Source organism: Cheilinus undulatus, linkage group 21 (assembly GCF_018320785.1).
Source record: "Cheilinus undulatus linkage group 21, ASM1832078v1, whole genome shotgun sequence".
Classification (NCBI taxonomy): domain Eukaryota; kingdom Metazoa; phylum Chordata; class Actinopteri; order Labriformes; family Labridae; genus Cheilinus; species Cheilinus undulatus.
In genome coordinates, this window is record NC_054885.1 from 15,550,873 (window position 1) to 15,573,018 (window position 22,146).

The 22,146-nt window shown below is 39.1% G+C and overlaps 1 protein-coding gene across 7 annotated transcripts in view; it reads left to right on the top strand.

Annotated features, from left to right (window-relative positions):
• The window catches only part of shank1 (SH3 and multiple ankyrin repeat domains 1), a 158,143-nt gene that overhangs the window by 45,058 nt on the left and 90,939 nt on the right, over positions 1-22,146 (top strand). For all 7 annotated transcript variants that reach the window (XR_005991378.1, XM_041778105.1, XM_041778104.1 and 4 more), the window contains one exon: positions 13,457-14,009. Coding sequence is in view for 6 of the 7 variants with exons in the window: in XM_041778105.1 (XP_041634039.1) it covers positions 13,506-14,009 (504 nt within the window). In the remaining variant the exon portion in view is untranslated. The remainder of the gene's footprint in view (positions 1-13,456; positions 14,010-22,146) is intronic.

Here is a 22,146-nt window from a genome sequence, read left to right on the forward strand (position 1 = left end):
CGTCTACATATTGGTGTGTTAACCACTGCAGCAACATAAAAAATGATTTTGGTAATTACCAATGCTGTTAATTTAGGGCAGCTGTGGCATAAACCTATAGGGTTAGGGTGGTCTAATAAATTTGTTAAGCACTGTACATCATCCACCCAGCTGAGAGAGGAGACGAAGTCCTCTTTATTTCAGCCGCAAAACTAGCTTGTTGAGGACACTGCCTGGGGCGGAAACTGTGAACAGGCATGCGGGGGGGGGATTTCAGAAAAAGGCGTAGCTTGAAACGTTGATTTAGATCAATGTTTTGACTTTCCATCGATCTGATTAGATCATCAATCAACCAGTCGATATATATGGATATACAACGATGAATCGTTACACCTCTACTCATTACTGTTCTTGACTATGCATGGATGTGTTCAACTATGCTCAACCACGCTCAGGTGCAGAGGGGTCCTGGTATCTGGTACCTTTGTTTTTGGGGTCCCAGGCTGAAAAGTTTGAGAACCCCTGCCTTACAGAAATTAAGGATGTTTAAAGTTACTTTTAGTTTACATGAAAAGCCTCATGAGTTTAACTTTCAATAAAAACAAAAGCTTACCATCTTATCAACTTGTGACTCACACAACACTTAACTGTGAGCGCTTCAAGTGTCCCTGCTAACGGAAACAATCAACAGTACATCTGCTTTGTTATCAGTCAGTTTATGAAGCCAAAGCATTAACAAGCACTAGGACAAGGTCCTGTTACTTAGACTCTTATCCTTTTCACACCTCCTCTCTTAAAACTGTGACTGATCAGCTGCGTTTTGTGTCACACTGGTGTATCAGTGATGGCAGCAGCCTCGTCTGTAGTGGTAGAATTTTATGTGCAGATGGACACAGACTATGTCTGCAGAGTGATCAGTTCATGGACTACTGGTGGTGATACAAGAAACTCTTATTGTAGATCAGCCAAAAAGACAAGAAGATGAGTGGTTTTAGTTTCCATCATCAGAACAACAGGGGAAATGGCATGCTTTGGGTCATGTTACTTACATTGCACATTGTGCGATGTGACTTTCACGCATTTACACATCACAACCGATTTTTAGCCCTAGTTTAACGTGCAAAGAATATGATTTAATTACACTTAAAATTTGTGTCTTAACACACTAGATATGTTGGAATAAGTTTGCTGTAAACATGTAAAAACACTGAGATCTATGTGTGACTGGATTTTGGATTTAGACCGTTAGAAAGTTGTTAGGAGTTGTTCAGGAGTATACGCAAAAGTTTTTGTCCTACTGGCGTTCTATCCACACAGATATGACGTTTTGGCAGGTTGTAAACACTACTTTTTGAAACCAGGTCCCAGAGCGAACAAATCTCTATACGTCTACCGTTTTGTCAGCCAACCGCATCTTTCTTGAAATGATTACGTCATACATAGCATTGCCAATTTAAGCCGTATGCGCAGGTCCAGCCAAAACAACAATGCTGGATTACAGGGTTGTGTTTGTGTTGCAGAAGCTACTTAGCTCGTTATGGCTTTTACAGCAAAATCTGATGCCCCTTTACCACCACCGCAAAGAACAACAACCCCATCCCAGAGCCAGGCAGCTGTGCTCTGATCATAGGCACTTTCTATGACCTAGGAGGATTGTATTTCTTATGAGTGGATGTGGCTTCACCTCATTCAACGGACACGCCTCTAAGAACAGATTTTAATGCCTCATTTTTCTTAATGGTGGAGCTTAATTTTATAAATTTACAGATTTTTTTCATGACTTCAGTTTGGCCTGAAAGTGAATAACATAGTTTGCTGTCATACTAGGGGTGTAACGGTACGTTTTCAGTACGGTGGTTGAAGTGGATAAATAAAATTTAATTTGAATTTTTAAAATTAAATTGTATTAAAATAAATAGGCTGAATAAATTACATTTAAATTATAAAAAATGCTGCAACCTCTCTCCAAAAGTTCTTCAATGATTAGAAATATTAATAAATAAATACATTTTCGAATAACTAGGTTATTTTGATTGATATATTCATATATTTATACCCATTCTTTAAACACTAAAATTTCCCAGCTAACTTGACCACATCATCACACAACCGCTAGTTAGCTTGTGAAGTATGCAAATTATCGTCTTTTTATTTGCCGATTTCAACATGGACTTCAGCACTGGATTACTTTTTTAACCAATGGGACCTGCTACGAAGTTTGGAAGAACTTTTCACAGCCCATCTTGGAGGATAAAGAGGTTAAAGCCATGGGAAATCTGAGGATAACTTTACCTATGACACAGCTGCAGAGTCCTCTCTCACTCCTCTGAGGTCGATAGTTGAAGGTAAAGTGAATATGATTCACTGAGCCAGAGCACCATTACTATACGGGTGATTTAAATGAAGCCGGCAGCTCTTCTAACTCCACACGCGCCATCACTCTTCTCTGTTTGTTTTTGTAACTACTCCCTCTTCTGTAATGACGGTTGCTGGCAGCTTTTAGGCTCATTGCCGCCACCTGGATTGAAATGAGAACTTACTGTTTTTTCACTCAGACATATTCGTCATATTACTGCGTGCACCGAACCATGACAGCTGTACCGTGAAGGTACGGGACGAATACAAATACCGTTACACCCCTATGTCATACACAAACCTAAAATACATATGTTTTTTGAATCACATTACAGGGACTATAATGTGCATTAACAACTGTGATGAAATCACTTGTTGCAGGAACACCGGAAGTCCTGTCTGCACACATGTTAAACAGCTGGTTTTGACACACGAAATAAACTGGTTTACAGCCTGGTTCAAAACCCCAAACGTGTCTCCTTAGCTAGTGTCTTATTGTGCTCCCACTGTACGGGAGTGAATTTTTTTGTACCACGATCGTTTGGCTTATATTTAGAATGAAAGATGATTGGCGCATCTAATTTGATTGACAGATAGCTCGGCAGGCAGAGGCTCCGTTTCTGTCAACCGGAATGCTAGCTAGCAGGCTGACAGGAAGTCGTCCTTAGTGGGCGGGTGTTAAGTTCGGCTGAGACCGTGATTTCAATATGGAAGCCTCCACGGATTGGCTTCAAAAGCCGTTGAGTCTGCCTATTGTAAGCAGACAACTGACGTCACACAGGGTTGGTCCCATTCTATCTACAGTCTATGGATTTCCTCCATTCAGAGTGTAGTTTTTTTTTTTTTTTTTTTTTTTTTAATCTGAGAGGATCAAATTTCTCATGAGAGGGCATGGCTTCAGCTGACACACCCACCATCCTGGAGCAGATTTTATTGCCTCATTTTTCATGATTTTGAAGTTTAATTTTATAAACTTAGAGATGTTTTATCTGACTGAAATTTGACCTGGGGTTGCATAACACAGTGGCCTATCATACAACAAACCTAAATACAAATGTATTATCACTCTACAGGGTCTTTAACAATGTTCTACGACAACAAGTTTGATGTAGGAGAAGCTGGTTGCATCAGCTGGATAGAGAGAGTGCTATTAAATATCTCACATAAGATTCAGTGAGAATAAAAAAGGCCTAACTGTAAGTCTTTTACTGTCAAAATATTTTACATATCATTAGATTTAAATGTCAAATTAGTTCTGATAATAAACTCTTTTTCATAGAATATTAGTACGAACACACCCTGTAGAATCATTTATTCTGTTCTCAGTGCACCTGCAGCAGTTTTAATCTGAGAATCATTGTCTTAAGGAGTCTTGCTTTCATGCAGGCTGTTCTTGCTTCCCTTGTGGAGCTAACATCTCTGATTGCTCAACAAGGTGAGGGTTAGCAGGGTTAATAAAGCTGCAGGTTTCCTTGCTGACTGAAAGCTGTAATGATGTGACCTGAACCTGAAACAGCCCTCCCAGGAGAACTTGGAGAGATAAAGATTTATGGCAGCCAGGTATGAAGCGGAGATGATTATCACATGTTGGCATTAGGCAAAATCTAATCGCTTCATCGCCCTCTTCATTCTCATGCACACAACATTCATTATGACGGTCTTTTATGTGTGAGTCATGACTGTCTCTCTCAGGAACAGATTATCACTTTTCTCTCTCATAACTCTCCCTGTGTCCTGACCTGATCCAGCTTAATTGATGATGAGTGATTCTCAAAAAGTTTGGATTTAACTCCATGTTCATTTTCTCTGCTCAATCCCTCAGGATCAGACCATAAATCTTTCTAATATCAACCTTGAAGAGAGATGAACAGAAAGTAAGAATGCGTGACAAACTGGTCTGTCACAGACACTTTCAGAGGGATGATGATCACGTTGTTGTGTAGGTGGATTTTACTCAACAGCTTCACGTATTCAGAACCTGTGAAGAAAACCCACCTCTGCCTGCTCTGAGGAGCTCCTGGCTGTATATTTAATTTCAACATCACCAAAAATGGAGAGTTTTAGCATTTTGTAGGGATCTGCGTTGGGGGTGGGGAACATATTTATACAGTAAAACACTGTCGTCTAGACTAGTGTGATGGAAGTTGCTGAATTTCTGGTGCCAAAACTGAATGCTCAAAACAGTTTTTCTTGCCAGTTTGCTCACCCTGTCACTACTTCATGACTCCTCATGGTGGCATTTATGATATTAATGAGAGAAACATGAACTGAAGTTAACTGGCAAATGAAGAAATTGAAAGGAAGAGGAAGGAGAAGACAGTAAGATGAAGTCAGACATCAGTGAAAAGAAGTAAAAAAAGATGAAGGATAAAAGGGATGACCCTCCTTCCTGAAATCAGTTTGGGAAACAACATGGTATCCTACCATACGTTAGTCTTACTCACATGGTGCAACTCACAGACCTCATCCATGACAGGCAAGAACAGCGTCCTACTCTTAAAATTTAGAGAAGTTGATTGTCTATATCACAGGTGTCAAACTCAAGGCTGGGATGCCAAATCCGGCCCTGGGTGCAGTTTTACCTGGCCCGCAGGATCATATCATATTTTAATTAGAACTGTCCCGCAGGTCTGAGGTCTGCAGATTTCCTCCTGTATAGAAATGTAAATTTAACCTTGAAGATTTAGAATATCCTTTAAGTCATAAAAATGTGAAAAAGTAAAGAGTAAAAATAATGAGAAAGTAAGGAATGGGGAGAGAAATTAATTTGTGTTTTCATTTAATCTTTTCAATTTGCATCTGAAAATTCTGACTTAAATTTTGCATTTTGACTTTTTTATCTTATATTGTGAACTTTTAGATTCCAATTTTAAATTTCAAGTCATATTTTGAAATTTCAAGATCATGATTTCATATTTCCTTTTAGATTCACAATCTTAAATATGAAGTTATATCTTAACCTTTTAAACTCAACATTTTGATTTTTATATCATGTTGTTACCTTTTCAACTCCTAACTTTGATTTATTATCCCATATTTTGACCGTTTAAACTAATGATTTTGTATTTTATCTCATATTTTGACCATTTAACTCATGATATTAACTATATATCTCATATATTTGCCTTTTGAAAACATTATTTTTACTTTTGATTTTGTGTTATGACCTTTTTAACTAATATTTTGACTTTTTATCTCAGATTTTGAGCCTTTAAACTTATCATTTGAATTTTTTTAAACCTCATTCATTTATCATCAGTTTTTCTCCCCCTTAAATGTGTTACCTGTGAAAATAAAGTTGACAGTTTATGGTTAAATGTTGACCCTGTTAGGCCCTCAGGTTAGACTTAAATTCAGATTTTGGCTCCTGCTGTGGTTGAGTTTTACACCCCTGGTCTATATGTTTTTACCACTTTTATTTAAATTCTTTCTAAATGACAGAAAACTGTTCAGCTGGATGCACCATATCCAATGAGGAGACAAGCCTAGGTTGTACCCACATAACGTGGGCAAAATGAGCATAATGTGGATCAGTGCAGTTAGATACTCTCTTGGTTACGATAGGCAGTAATGAACATTTCTTGCCCTTCACTTCTTAAACGGTGGCATTACTCACCTAAACATATTAAACTTTCCTTACCTTTTGTAGACTTTCATCCTGGTGGTGGCTTTAGGGAAAGGATTCTCCACTATTGAAGATAAAACATAACCAAAGCGAAGTTCTGGGTAAGACTTTCTTCAAATCCAAATAGCGTTCTTGGTGCTGTAAGGGTCGAAAGTGACAAAAACTTAAAGCTTAACTGAATTTCTGTGGTGGTCAGGTGATTTGAACATTAAGGTTTAAAGAGATGGAGCATAAAATGACTTTGCTGTGCCATGTAGTACTCAGTGATAGCTGCCACCAACCTAAGCCTTTCTTGCCTGCAAAGAAAGCTCTTGATTTTCTAATGCATCGTGTCGCCTGTATCATATCTTATCACGAATTATATACTGTAAGATCTGGTGTATAAGACGCACTTTTGATACCTGTTTTTTTCATCTAAAAAGCTGGCTGCTTTTTATATACTGTAGAATGCTTCCACCAAAAAACACATTAATGATTGTCAGACCTAGCTTTCATTCCTTCTGCTTTCCTCTCCTTTCCTCCATGAAGCTCTGAGTTCACACCTCTGATTTTACATCCACCTCTCACGTCCGGCTTCTTCCCTCGATGCTCTCCTTCACTGTTCTTTTGTTTTCCCGCTCCATCTCAGTCTCTGCTGTTTCCTTTATCTCACTTTTACCCTCTCTCCTTCTTCCACGTCTGTCATTTTCTTGTCTCTCGGGCACCTTTCTCTTTTCTCTCTCACCATACCCCTCTTACCTTGCCGCTTCCCCCCTTTTGTCCTCCCTCCCCTTCTTCTCCAGTTTCCCCTATCTATGATTACTCAGCATTATGCAAAATATGGATAGCTCACTTCCATTTATAATCAAATCTTCTGTAGATTACTTTCCCTGGCTGGTCAGGTTTTCTGACAAGACTGTAAGAGCTTACAACAATCTCCCTCTCTCTCCTCCTTTGTTTTTGTGCCCTTGTCTCTTTATTTATCATATCCCTCTAACTATTTGGTTCCCAGCTCCCTTCTTCTCCCCTGACATCCACTATTTAGTCTCACAAGCTTACTTTAATGTTGGCTCTCTCGATTTACTCCTCCAGCATTAATTGTCAGAATCATTTTTTTATAAGAGGGCTAGAATTTTTCCCCTTTCAATAAACCTTTAGCAGTCCTTTAAAATTTGATTTAAGTAGATTCAGCAACTGAATGACTAAAGGAGCCAAAAAAGTCTTCATTTATGTTTACATTTATGATGTTTACACTTCTGTTTTATGCAACTTTACACTCTTATGCGACCCTAAGCAAATACTCCCCATTTTATTTCTAGCTTTTGAAACCGTTTACTATGGTAGACAAGTCTTAATTGGCGTAGGACAAGATCATAGAAGTAGACTTGGTGACATGTATTTGATGACGTATTGCAGTTATGCATTCATAGAGCCAAACTTCAAAGTAAAGCTAATGTGTGTTTTTTCTTTGTTTTCCAAAGTTTCAAGTCTGCATCCTCTGACATTCCTGTCTTCATTTTTTGTTGACAATCTGGATGTTCTGTCTGTTATACTCCTACAGTTTGTTGCACACAGTCATTTCAGCAGTAGAAATAGAAGTTTGCCATCTAATAGGCCTTCAAAAGTTGGAGTCTGAAATGCCGCCAGAGTCAGTGTTTATTTGTTGCAAACAGTCCTGCGATGTGTTTGCTTGTTTGTGTGAGAAGTGAAGAGAAATGGTGAGACAGTGACGAGACTGTTTCTTCATTTCTCCAAACAAAAAAAATACAGCAATTTCAAGTGTGAGGTAGATATTTTGGAGGTGAGGTTGTGTGGTGTACTTCTACTAATATATATTAAACAAGCCAAAGGAGATGCTGGTCTGACCTTGTAAACGCTGATGAAATAGCCAGATTCCATGTCTGTCATCAGGCGGATCCATCTTCAGTCTGAAACGTTTGTTTACGGTCAGAGAATCACTGGACCAATCAGAGTCAACTAAAGAGAGAGAGAGAGGCAATAGCAATGGGTGTGGTTTAGTTGCACTGCAGGCATGTAAACAATGGCAGTCACAAAAGGGATTAGCATGCATGCAGTTGTATCACCAGTTTTATCAGAGCTGGACAACATTTCTTCACAAAGAACTGCACTGAAAGTTTTTCTTGTTGGAAAATTTTTTTTTTGCTCTTCTCCAGACCTACTTTGGCAAAAGTTTATTAACAGGCTCCACTGGAGGTGAACAACAATAGCAGCTGCCTGTTGAGCTCAGGTTATGAAGTTTACTCCTCGGCAGCTGCACCAGCTTGCTAAATTACATGTTTTTTCAGTCTGACTGGCTTTTTGATTGGTGATGAACATGACAGACAGAATGTTCGTCCAATCATCCTCCAAGATTATTTGAAAGCAGGGGTGTTAGGGACTATCAATACACTTACATATTGCAGTGTTTTCAGCGTAAAACTGTATTGTTACTTTAAAATGCCGTATCAATATTTTATTATTAATAATTGGCTTTGTTAGAACAATAGTTTTGTGAATTTAATGGGTGATGATATTTTTATATAAAAAAGCTGACATTTTTGGACCCTGTATTGTCTGCCAGATGGTAGAAGTTCATACTCTGAATGGCGGATGTGAGACAGGTCAGACAAGTCTCTCTGTCATTCTTTTCTTTTGTTGCCTCCAAATGGCTCAGAGTGTTAGCTTAACGCTCTCCTGGCAACAAATGAATGACACAGTTGCATTTAAGAAGATTGAAATGAGCTTTATTTTTTTACCACTATGCTGTTGTTTTCTAAGAATAATCAGATTTAATGGCATAATAACAATCCTAATCAACATATTGTATTGCATTTTTTTGCTCCGTGCTCGGCTCCCCTGTCCTACTTACCCTTATCTTTTTCATTTATTGTAGCTCACTTTTTCCCTTCATGTTTCCTGTTGACAGCTGGTGGTTTAATCTCCCTGTCCCATGAGGGATGTCTAACACTTTTCATGTCTAACACTTTCTTTCCCCTTCACTCCATTTACAATTTATAGTTTCCTTTTTATTCTGTACTTGATATTCTTGAAAGACATCACCTTTATACTTTCTCGTACCAGCGATCAGAAACTCCGATTTGCAATTCTCTTCTCCTACATATTATATGCATATAACTGCACTATTTGATGCTTTAGTTTTGTTTGTCATAACTCAAATTGCAAATTAATTTACTATACACTATACTGCTACCATTTATGTCTCAAATCATGTAGAATTTGACTTGCTGGTTGAAATACCTGAGAAGCAGTGTCAGGTCAGTTATTTTTAAGTGTTCCTGCAGCTCTTTTGCTCATTGGCCTCCTCACAGTGTTGTGTCTCTCTCACAGTTTGTCATTCTGCTGTTTAGATCCATGTGGAGCTGTCCAGAATGTAGTGGTGCTGAAAATCCTGAAACATTGTGCAGAGCCAACCAAGGGCCACCAGGGACCGATCTGTTATCTTGCTCAGCTTGTAGTTGAACACAGGGCTGCATCACTGATGCTATGAAGAGGCTTCTTGGCGTTCTTGAGGGGTGATGGCAACAAAGAGAGGAGTATATAAGAGCTGTTGTGCATTATTATTGTCTTTATGGCTGATGGGGACTGATGAATAGGTTATTGGTGTTGTAGTTCAGTGAGGATGATGCTGGCCTATGTTCTCATTATAAAAGAAAAGAAAAAACTGCAGTTTGATGTCATGTTAGGGCAGAAAAATGGACTCGTATGTAATACTGATTGAATAAAAGCTTAAACATTGCCAGTTTGACAAAATCTTAGTCTTAAGTTCTTTTCAGTTACAAACTTCAATACAAAAGGACTAGACATATGATACCTAACATGCACAGTTGCTTTTTAATTTACAGCTACATAGTTGTAGTCATGGTAATCTGTTTGTTTCTTCATAAAATAATGTTGCAAAGTTAGTATTTCTTTGAAGATGTCTGAGACTGACTATTTGCGTGACAAATTCAAAATATTAAGATGTTTCTTTTGTTTTAAGATGTCAGAGAAATCTATGTCCATTAGGTTTTGACCTTTTATAGTAAAAGTGGTCATTTAAGAGCTTGGTGTAAGGTATGGCAAGTTTATTTGTACTGCACATTTGAGCAACAAGGCAAAAAACTGCTCCCATTAATTTTTTATTGTAAACAGCTGCTTCACTTTTCAAAATGTGGTATACATAGGAACATATACCTCCACTGACAGCTCCACTTTTTAACGGCTTTTCTCCCTCATCCTCAAAGTCATGCATTGAAAAAGCTGTTATATACTGTAATGAACAATAAATGAACCTTGTGGAGAGATGTTGATTTAAAACACTTCTCAATTAAAGTCAGCGAGTGAGGTTCAGAGTGCCACTTATGGGCCATGGGTCAGTACTTTGCAACTATCAACCTAACTGTAAGCTGTTAGCTCAACTACTGTACCAGCAGCTTGCAAGACTGCAAACTCGACAAGGTGACAACAGAGTAAGCGGTGGTGTAGTGGTGAGTGCAGAAGTACATATACTCTCTTTTAAAGTGAGTATACTCAGCTCTTTCTCTCAACACAGCGTTATATTTAAATATGACGTACTTGTCACTAATCCCTGCTTGCATCAGTGCTGATGCATCACACTGCTGCTGCTGGCAAAGCAGCATCTTATTTACAAGGGTGTCCTGGCCAAGACAAGCAGCAGCACAACCAAGACAAGCAGCAGCACATAAATGTATCTATCCATTGGGGGTGTCTAGCCATGGGCTACCTGGAAGGTCAAAGTATGCTGCTTGACTAACCCAGGGAGCATTTTTACTTAGCAGAGCCTTCTCTGCTAAGTAAAACTGTATATCCATTTGGCAATAAAATGGTAAAATGCTTGATGAGAGTATTCATGAATGACCTGTATGTTGTGGAGTTGGCTGGACACAATGGAAACCATCATGCAGGAAGACATTTTGAAGCTTTTTTTCCCCTCCAGGAGCTTCCCTAAACAGACCACATTTTATAGATATGTAGAGGAAATAGAGTCTGGATTTTACATAAATCAGAAGCTGACACATGATACAGTTGCCTAAAAGAAAAAGTTAAGGTTATAGTGGGGTGCCAGTCTAATTCGAATGGTCAAGCAGGTGCCCATGTACAGAGGCTGGATGCACTGGTCACAGCTTTAAGTCCTGATCCCGGCCCTGTCTGGAGCATGTCTTTTTCCTCGCTCTCTCTCCCCATTTTTCCTGTCTTGCATCAGCTATCCTATCAATTAAAGGCAGAGGCTAAAGAATATCTTTAATAAAAACATTCAAATAATAGTAAGAGAATATTTATTCAGTTCAATTAATTATTCTAATAATGAATTGAAAGTTGTCTAAATTTAATTTCTCAAAGCAAGCATTTAATTTTTTAAAGACAAGAGAGCAATGTGTAAAAATTGACTCAAAAAAGTCTGCTCTTCGTCAGACAAGCAGCTCTTCGTCAGAACAAGATGGGTATACCCCAAGGCTCAATATTAGGCCCACTGATTTTTAGCCTTTTTTATACATGATCTGCCTGAAAGCTGTCCAGGGGCTGGCTGTCAGCTCTATGCTGATGATGCAGTCATTTACACTTCAGCAAAGACTCCAAATGAGACAACTGAGAGACTATCTTCTTATATGAACAGGGTATGTGAGTGGCTTAATCAAAATAAGCTCACTTTAAACACGAAAAAGACAGTCTCTATGTGTTTTTCTATCAGAAAACCAATACAATCAGCAAAACCCAGAGTAACAGTACAGGGAGAAGAAACTGAAATGGTTAATGAATTTAAGTTTCTAGGTGTAGTTCTGGATTCCAGACTTAAATTTGACAAACATGTCAAACAGGTCACAAAGACAGTAAAAAGAAATCTCAACTGCTTCAAACTAATAAGGCACCATATACCAATAAAAGCAGCACAGCTCTATATACATGCAATTTTTTTCACACGTCTTAATTTGTCACAGTGTGGAGCCAAGCCTCCTTGGCCGTGATTAAGCCTGTTTCATCTTTGTATAACCAAACATTAAAAATAATGGCTAAAAAACCCAGGAGGTGGCACCAATATCACATATTAAAGCAGTAAAATTTGCTTAGCTTTGATAATTTTATAAAATTCTCCTGTTTGAAACTGGTTTTTAAATGTTTACAAAATTCAGCACCAGAAATATTATGTAAACTTTTTAAAAGGCAAACTGGTAGTAGAACCACCAGGGATTCAGTCAGTGGTAACTGTAAAATTGCCCACTGTAAGACCTCCCTGGGGCAGCCAGGTTTTTCTATACGAGGCTCTCGAATGTGGAATGCACTACCAACTGATATGAAATTGAAACAAGACACAAAGACTTTTAACAAAAATGTAAAAGAGTGGCTCAAACAAAATCAGAGATGTGAGCACTTTTAAATAGTCTACTCTATGTTTTGCTGTAATTTTATTTAGCTATGATGTAAAATTTTACTATTTTGTCTTTTAATTTTGCTCTTTTATTCAATTGTAACTGTCTTTACGCAATTTTTATGTAAATCTTTACTTTTACCTTCTTTCATTTTCATTTTCTAAAAGCCTAACTAGGGACAGGAGATGGAAACTAGCAATAGCTATAATCTCTATATGTGAAACATCAGTTACTTTTAGCTTGTTTGTAACAGGCTGAAGTTTTACTATGTAATTTGCATTGTCCCTATCAAATAAGCTTAAAAAAAAAAAGAAGGCAGCTGTTAACAAGTGAGTTTAGAGCCTCAATATAGTAGATATACAGAGAGTTTTTTCCAGTATATGGAGCACAAAAAATGTATTGAAAAGAATTGAAAAAAATTCTCAAAATTAAAGATTTTTTTGTGTCATCTTAAGTAAACGTTAAAAGACTTTAATGGAGGTGATGTAGCTGTTTCTTAGCAGATGACAACCAGGCTCTTTTCAGTATATTTTCTAGTGGTTGTTAGTTTTTATAGGCTTAGGACAAACCTGCTAAATGGCCCTTGCATGCTGGGAAGTTAACATTTTACCTGTGTATGGATTCATCCTCTTGGAACCTGGAGAGTCATTTTCCAGATGTCTCTTATTTCTACAGAGAAATGCTTATGCTAAGGCTTTTTTTTAAGAATAAGAATAACATTGTAAATCAGCCTCTGTGATTGTGGTGGTGATTCATTGGTGGATTGTTCTTATATACTATTCTCTGTAGTGGGGCCCTTTAAGGTATTACGTGTCACAGTGAGGCTTCATTCAGAGAATACTGCAGTAAAGTCTAATATTTGCTGCCATAGTACTATCAGTCAGAGTGAAATATTGGTCATTTCAGGCGTCAGACACAGACGCTTTAATCATCTGCAGATGACTAACAGTACAGACAGGAGAGAGCTGAGAACTGACAGCACAACTGGGTTCATTTCTGCATAAGGTGCATGTCTATGAGCTGTCTGTTACCATGGAGACCAGAGTTTGTTGAAGTAATGTGCAGTGGAGGCCTTTATACTGTTCAGGAAAACTTTGTCTTTGTTTTGATCATATCCTCTTTCCCTCTACAGTCTCTCTGGGAATGATGGTGTTGCCACAGATGCTGCCCTCTCTGTCGCCATGACGATGCCCTTCAGCCCCCTGTCGAGCGACGAGGAGCAACAAAGGATGCTGGGAAACAATCGACATCTCTATCCAGGTGCAGAGGACGAGGAAGAAGAGGAGGAAGAGGAGGAGGAGGAAATGGAAGAGGATGAGCGAGACGAAGACCAGGAGGAGGAGGAGAACGGCGAGCTGGACGGCGAAGAGGACGAGGAGGAGGAGGAGATGGTGGAGGAGGTCAGGCGAGGAGGTCTTTCACGAGGGGGGAGGGGTGAGGGACACAGGCAGTCAGGGAAACTGGTCGGACGGGCCCCTGCGGACAGACAGATCAGACCTGGAAACCCCGGACACACAGCAAACCCGTACTCGTCCAACCCTGGACCCACACACCAACAGCCAGCCAATCACATTCAGCAGCAGCAGAGGAGGCTGAAGGAGCGCAGCTCTAGCTCCGTGCCATCTGAGGACACCCACATCGCCATGATGGTGTTTCGCATTGGCATCCCAGACATAAAGCAAACGGTCAGTGCTGTTACCACACAAACCACACACACACAGACACATAAAACCTGCCGACAGCATTGCAACAATCCCTGATACAGTCACAAGCACAAAGGCTGCAGTCCCAGCACTGCAGTGCATTTCCCATCTACCTGAAAGCCTTTGTTTTTCTTAACATAGTCCTAATCAATTAATCCATAGCTGTTAAATTGCTTTAATAAAGATCCATCAACATTTGCATAACCACTTCTCTCACACACTTTTTTGTTGTAGCTTTTTTGGTTCATAAACTTAGTTGCTTTCCAGCTAAGATTTACAGTAAGAGAAGAGGTTGTAAAACTAAAGCCAGAGCTTGGTGAGATCGATGTAGAACAAAGACTAGAAAAGGAGAAATCAGAACCCATCAAAAAGAAACTGAAGTGTCTTACCCAATGACTGTATATCAATATGGACAACATTTCTCCATCAATTATACAAAAGAGAAGCCAAATATAGTGTTGACATATTGTGCTGGTGAAGTAATTTTGAGTTGATATATATGCATCAGGGAGCTTTCTGGTGAGGCTGCAGAATTGAAGCCACGCCCCTTTTGTTAACTGATGCACACATTTAGCTTACCAAAAACGTGCTCAGGGATTTTCCTGGCTCAAAATGAAGCTGCAGTTCCTTTCTTTCTTTGATTAGGTAATATTGTTGTGTGTGTTTGGCTTAACCAAACATTCTCACAAGCAACTTTAGGAATTCTAATAATTGTGTATTTGAGAAATAGGGTGCTGTGGTTTCTAAAATCACACAATTCTGACCCCTACCCTTGAATAGAAGAGAATAGATATTTTATCACATCATATTTAAGAAAACAATGACACTCTGTTTGCAGCTTTCCCGTTCAGCAGCATTTTCTAAAAAACAGTTCAATATACACTATATTGCCAAAAGTATTCACTCACCCATCCAAATAATTGAAATCAGGTGTTTCAGTCACTTCCATGGCTGTATTGATCCACTCCTGTTACTCTCTCATCTCTCCATCATACACTGCTGTCTGTCTGTCCATCTCATATCAGACCTGTATGCTACATTCAGACCTGTATTTGCTTGTTAACCACACAACAGCAGCTGCGATATTAGTGAAGGGAAAATGCATCATTTTATACATTGATCATTAATCAGAAGTTAGCTCAGACCGAGCGTGCTGTCGTCTCACTGACAGTTCACTCATAGTTACCATCCATGCACAACTGGAGAGAATGACGAGAATGGAGAAGTAAGCTAGCAGCATTTAGCATCGTCTAGCCTATCTGCCTTAGTAAAACACTTTGGATTAAAGCAGCGCTCCTCTTAAACATAACGACCACCTGTAGTGTGTATCCCCTGAGCCTGCCACGTCTGTATGAGTGGCTTCAGGTCACGTATCAGCTGCGGAGCGTGGCCGCTCACACTGGCAGAGGATTACGCATTACAAGAGGAAATAACATTCTGCTTGAATTTAAAATGTGCTTGAAATATAAAGTAAATAGACTGGGCATGAATTTCAAATCAAAATGAAGTTTTTGTGACAACAAGTTAAACCTAAAGTCTTATCTGCATGCCTGGCATGCACATACCTCTCTCACTTTGTCATAGCACCTGTGGGATGGGGAGTAACAACCTCTTCACACAGACCAATTTTCTTGTAGCATTTGTGACATATAGGGTGCACTGTACAGCCCTGAGCAATGTGCTTTACAAGGTCTGCTTTACAAATCTTTTTGTTATACCAGTAATGTAGTTCTGTAAGTGAATAGCTGAGTATGTAACTGTTTTAAACCAAGACTCTGTGACTCTAAACATGGAAAAAGGGTGATTGGGAGCTATAAAACTCACCATAGCAACATAAATTTTGTGTTTTTTTGTGATCTTTCTAGGGGGGGCCGGGGGCATGCTCCCCTGGGAGAAAATTTTGTACATTTTAAAGGTAATAACATTAATTTAGTAAACTTTGAGAGTGGCATTAAGAGGCTAAATCTACTGAAAATATTTTTCATTTCTTAAGTTTGTGCTTTGATTTTGAACGGTTTCCTGGTCTGACCTGATAAAGGTTTTAATGATACAAGTGTTGTGCCTAAAAAGCTGTTAATAACATCAAAAAGCTTTTTTAGTCTTTCTTCAATGAATGTTTGGTTTTATGTCCATAATCACTGACTCATTAAAGAGGTCATGTGCCCTGCATAATCATCTCTGATTTTAACTGAAACTAATTTCCACCAGAAAACTGTCTGTCACACCCTTTATTTCATTTTCCCCTTATTCCCTTAATAATGCTGGTATTGTCTTTAAGTTTGTTATTATATTATTTATTAACTATCTAGTATAACAAATTATCTATAATAATATGTGAATAATATAATTAATATGCAATGTGATTTCTGGGTTAAGTTCAGAAGGACCAACATTTTGTTTATTTCTCTCTGCTTATATTTTTGACAAATAAAATCAGTGGAACTGAGAAGATTACTGCAGCTTCTGCCTGGAGGTAATATAAAATATCTAACAAAAACATACAATCAGTGACCGGTCAGTTCAGCTGTTGCTTCACATCGTTTACCTGACCTCCTCTCTCCTTCTCTCTGCCTTATTAGACGGTTCATACACGCAACGAGTTTTGATCATGTTTTAAACCTGCTAATTGTCAATACTGATCCATATTTCCTGTTCAGTGATATGTCTGATTGACGCTCAGTCTTAGTAATGACACGCTGTGCCTTAATCATTTAAATTAAAGTACATTACCGATGTATAAACGCACCCTAACCAGCCCACGCACACGTGACAGACAGAAACAGTGGAAGTGCATGCATATATAAGGATGCGCGCTGTCATATGCCTATTCTACACCATTAAGTGGAAGGAGAAATGCAGAGATGATAAAGCCCTGTGTTTATCCTTAAAGCTAAAAGTCTCCTCTATTTTGTGTATTTAGCTGACACAGACCGAGTGCAGCGTTCCTCTGTGCTCTCCTCACACATGTGTGTCTGGTGCAGAGTTCATCCGTGCTGTGTTGATCCAAAGACAATCTAGGAAGTTTAGGAAACTTGAGCGGTTCTTTTTTTTCTTCTTTGGCAGTTTTGGCACCAACTCCTGGGCCCAGTGCTGCCCAATTGGCATAACACCATAATTTCAGTTAAAAATATCATCCACCTGCTGTAATGCTTGTCAGAAAATACAGTTTTTCATGACTTCAGAGCTTTGAGAGCTTGTGGCGACTGCCACTTAATTTTGTATGCAGGAAAAACCCTGTCTGGCCACCTCTATGATGTTATGTTTTGTTCACCTGTTGCTTGCAGGTGTTAAATCTCGGCAGAGATAGTATGGATGTAAGATGGCTCACCCCTCAGCAGCTCAGCTCCAAGGAATGATGTTATGTCCATCATGTTTCGTCATTGATTTTTGTTGAAAACAGTGACGAAGTGTCTAACTCCTAATGGTTGACATCAATCTTCCCGTTCAACTGGTCTGAGAATCATTTTGTGAGAAGAGTTGTTTTAGAGCCAAAAACCAAGTTAAGGCTTAAAATAGGGAGGAAGTGGCTTTCATTTTAAAGACGACGAAACAACATTACACCTCTAAAAGGAGAATATGTTTTCAGCATGCCTACATGCCTATCATACAGCTTGGGCTCAGGGATGTTGAAGATTGATATGAGGTAGGAGGGAGCCTTGTTCACAGCTTCAGCCTCTCACAATCTGTCCACAGGTATCTATCAGTATGTGTCCAGTCAAAGCCTGCCATGTGCACGAGGATTAGACCCTCTCTCTCTCTCTCTCTCTCTCTCTCTCTCTCTCTCTGCATTGCCGACAGAAAACTGCGAGAAGCACAAACTCCTGTCAGCAAAGTGAATGATCAGAGAGGCTGAGAGAGACTTTCAAGGTGACCCAGCTCCAGAGAAGAGAAAAGAGTGAGAGAGACGGAGAGGGGTAGAGCGAAATTGCATACAAGAGCAATCACGATGAGAATATGTGGGCAAGAATTAGATTTTAAAAACACTCGAAGCCACAGAGGATACAGGGAAAGTCATAGCAGGGAGTTGAAGTGAGGAGAAGAGGTTAGCTAAAGGGTGGGAACTGATGCCTTTGACTTAATGTCACCGAAGAGCTTTTAAACAGGGCAATAAAGTATGCAATGAAAGCTCTTTTTCAGGTTGACGGTTTAAAGAGGATCGTTTAGAATCATGATAGGCAGATCTGCCGTTGCTCTCCATTTTCTGAGTCGCTCTTACATCACAGCTTCCATCATAAGCGTGTCTAAATGAGCTTCGAGACGCAGCTGCCTCTGTGTATCCCTCTTGAAATATTAGCTAGCTGCAAGACAACAGACAACCAGGCAGTTTTTCTGCCTTTTCTTCCCCCTGTTTCACTCTCTGTTGAAGTGAATCATGAATAGTTACTGATAATTGAATTATGTAGAACAGGGATTTAGTGCTGCAAGGCACTGAAGCTGCATCCAAGAGTGTTTTCGTGCAGGAGGAAGAAAATGGAGGAGCAGAGTAAGATATGAGAGTGTGTATCTTTTGCTCATCGGCAGATAAAAGCTGCTTTTGTGTTCAACAAACACAAGGCCTTCTCCCTCAGACATTAGTCGTCTGTCCTTTTATTAAAAAATAGAGGCCCTCTTTGAGATTGTCGGCTCTATAAATCATCAGCAAGAATGGAACGGCAAATAAAATAAATGTATATTTGAGTGCCGGTTTGTACGCGTGTCCATATTTTATATTTACCATCCCAGTGCACTATAAATGCCTCGCTCTGCTCAACGCTTCTTCCTCCCTCTTTCTGCCGTGTGATTTATTATTGATCTGTGCATGGGTGTTCTCAGTTGTGTGTATGTGGTTGATTCAGTGTTTTTAAACCCACCCATAAATAATTCAACCCCCTCCTATTTATTCCAACAAATGGGCATCAAAGTTTAATTGTGAGGAGATGGCTAAACACTTGGGAGGAAAATGCTCTCTCACGCTGGGGTCAAAACCTCAAAAATTGCTTAACAGTAAAAAAATAAAAAGAAAGAAAAAGAATAGGGTGGAGACAGGATAAAAGTGCAGCGAGGGGATAGAGATAGAGATAAACAGAAGGAGATCAAAGAAGATCGATGTGGAGAGAAAGGTAGCTTTGAATTGAAGGTAAAAAGAGATGAAGGGAGATCGAAGAAGACTGGGCTAGATCCAGGTGGATAAAGACAAGAAGACAGAAATACACAAAGTTAAAATAAAGATGAAGCACATAAATAGACCTAGAGGATACACTAATGGTTTAAACTGTATTGTTTGGGGCTAGTTGGAACATGCCCACAATTAACTTTTTAATTTTTTTGGGCAAGAATTGAGCATAAAGGAAGATGTTTGAACTTTGATGTTATCAGCAGTTGCTCGTGCTAGCCTGGATAGCAAAATGTGTTCGTTGTTTGTAATATTTATTGTATTAATTGACAGCAAAGTACAGTTTTTAAGTCAACAAATACAGAAAGCTGACTTATACTTGTAAAACTCAGGTGAGCCATGCACTAAATCAGTGATGATTAATGGGCAGCCTGAGGGCCAAATCAGGCCCTCCAAATCTTCCCATCTGTCTCTCAAAAGGTTATCAGACTCAGAGGAGAAGAAAAAAATATGTTTTTATTGGTTATCTTTTGTCTTTAAATCCCTACCATTATTAAGTCAACCCCAAAAATGATTAAGATCATATAGGAATGATTTAATGACTGATTTTTCTCAGAAATCAAACTTTAAGCCATCATTAGTAAATATGATTCACAATAAACACATACTCATCAGTCCAATCCTGATCAAATCTGCCATTTCTGTATTAACTTTCTACTTCAGGCTCTTGTAGGGTGCTACATTCCTGCCTGAGAATCAAAACAAAAGATTTGTTTTCTTCACATGTTTTTTTACCAATCACAACATAGCTTATTAGCGTAAAACCCAGTGATGGACAACATGACGACCCCAGAGATACGTACGTCGGCTCCCACAGCTTCAGTCAAGACAAAATCTGGCCCATGTAGTTGATGACCCCTGCTCTAAATCATGCCTTTTTTTGGGCATACTCTATGCAATTTCAAGCTGACTATGACAGTTATAGTGGAATGTCAGCTCATACTGTTGAACTGAGTTGCATACAACACACGACCATTGTACATGATGTGTGTGCTCACACTTTACAGTCCGATGCAAGACCTGAGTGCTCACACTGTAGGGGATGGATTTAGTCAAAAATCTGTTTGAATCAGTTTTGTTTGAAAAAATCTCACACACTGAGGTTGAAGTTGTATCCCATCATATCCTTGCAGTCTCTCTCTCTCTCTCTCTCTATCCCACATTCACAAACAACATCTCCATCTGTGTCGGCTGGAGGTCCACGAGTAGGAATATTTCCTACTTATTTATTTCCTTTATTATAGCAGGGGTGAGTGGGCATTAGAAAGTAACTCCTGCTGTTGTCATGATGATTTAAGATGCTGAAATAGCCCAAAGTTGAGGATTCTGCTTGTGTGCTTTCACTGTGGGAGTGTCTGGAGTTGTACGACCAAAATATCCTCCCGACCAGTCTGGAGCAGCTGGTTGGGCTGTAGTCGGATTGTGGTTGGCTGTCGTATCTCTCTGTACATGGCATGACAAACGATTCATGATCCGATGGAAAGTCGGCATGACTTGCAAGCGGGTCGTATGACTCATAATTTATGGCTGCATTAGATGAAATTTGCATAGTGTACGCTCGGCTTTAGGGAGACACAATATTTGATTTTTGATGATATCTGATATGCCAATGTTTCACAACTCATCTTCATTTTTTAGACATGTTTTTGGGCTGTTTATGCCTTTATTGATAGAGGAAGACAGTGGAAAGAACTGGAAACAGGGATGAGCAGGAAAGGGGCTGCATGCCAGACATAAGGCAGGGCGGCCCATAGAGCGCAACCTAATCACTATGCAATCTGCGCCCCTATTTCACAGCTCATTTTAGCCGATACTGATCCTTAGTTGTACACATCTGTTTTTTATTGTTGAAATAACACAAGAGAGGCTGTTTGAGGTGGAGCTGAGAGAGGAGGGAGGAAGTAGACAGGCTGGTAGTCGTTACACATGGTGCTTCATTAAAAATGTTCAGGGATCACGGTAGCTCTATTATATTATATCATAATTATGTAATATTCAAGGCTGATATAAAGTTTCTTTTGTCAACATGTACTGGTGTTGTATTGGTAAATATTGGCAGAAATGTTCATATCTGCCGATACCAATATTCGACTAAATAGGCAAATATCTGCTGATACAGATACCATGCTGATAGTATTGTGCATCCCTAATGCCTGGTTAAATGTTGACCCTGTCAGGCACTCAGGTTAGACCTAAATTAAGACTCTGGCCCCTGCTGTGATTGAGTTTGACACTCCTGGTTCAGACAAAAAACTGATACCAGCAACTGAAACCACAAAATAAGAAGAAAATGTGAAAAAAAGTCAACAGTTGAAGTGAGATTAGGGAGACATTTTTAAAGCTTACACAATTTGCTACAGACTTGAGACCAGTTTTGCAATATTTAGTGACCACAGAAGCGAATGCGTGTTTATAAACTTTTCAACTATCGACTTCACTTAATAACTTCACTCTTGGATTCCCAACATCACAGCTTTTTGTCATCATATAGCACAGACCCACAATAATCACAAAAAACCTTTTTTCACATTGCCTACTTTACCCTCTAAATGATGCAAACTGACTCAAGTCTCATAATACCTCGAGTGAAGCAGAATCGGATGAAGACTTTGGTCTGCAGAAGCGATTTATGCAAACAACAGTAGAAAGTTGGTCAAATTCATGCTTGTTTGCTATGTATTTAAATTGATTTGTTTTTTGAGTGTTTTGTTTTTCTTAATGTTTTTCTCAATGTGCTGTGTTCAAACTGTTGAAACACTTTTATTTGCTCCATGAATGAATGGGGCTTTGTAAAGGAACTTTTTTTTCCTTTTAAAAAAATAGAATAAAATTTGACCTTTATGGACTATCTGAGACTATCTCAGTTAAGTAAATAAGGTTCAACGAACACACCAAAGAGAGAAACTGACTTTAAAATATTAGTGAGTGTAGGAGGATGATTTCACTCTTCTCTCACACTCTTTTGAC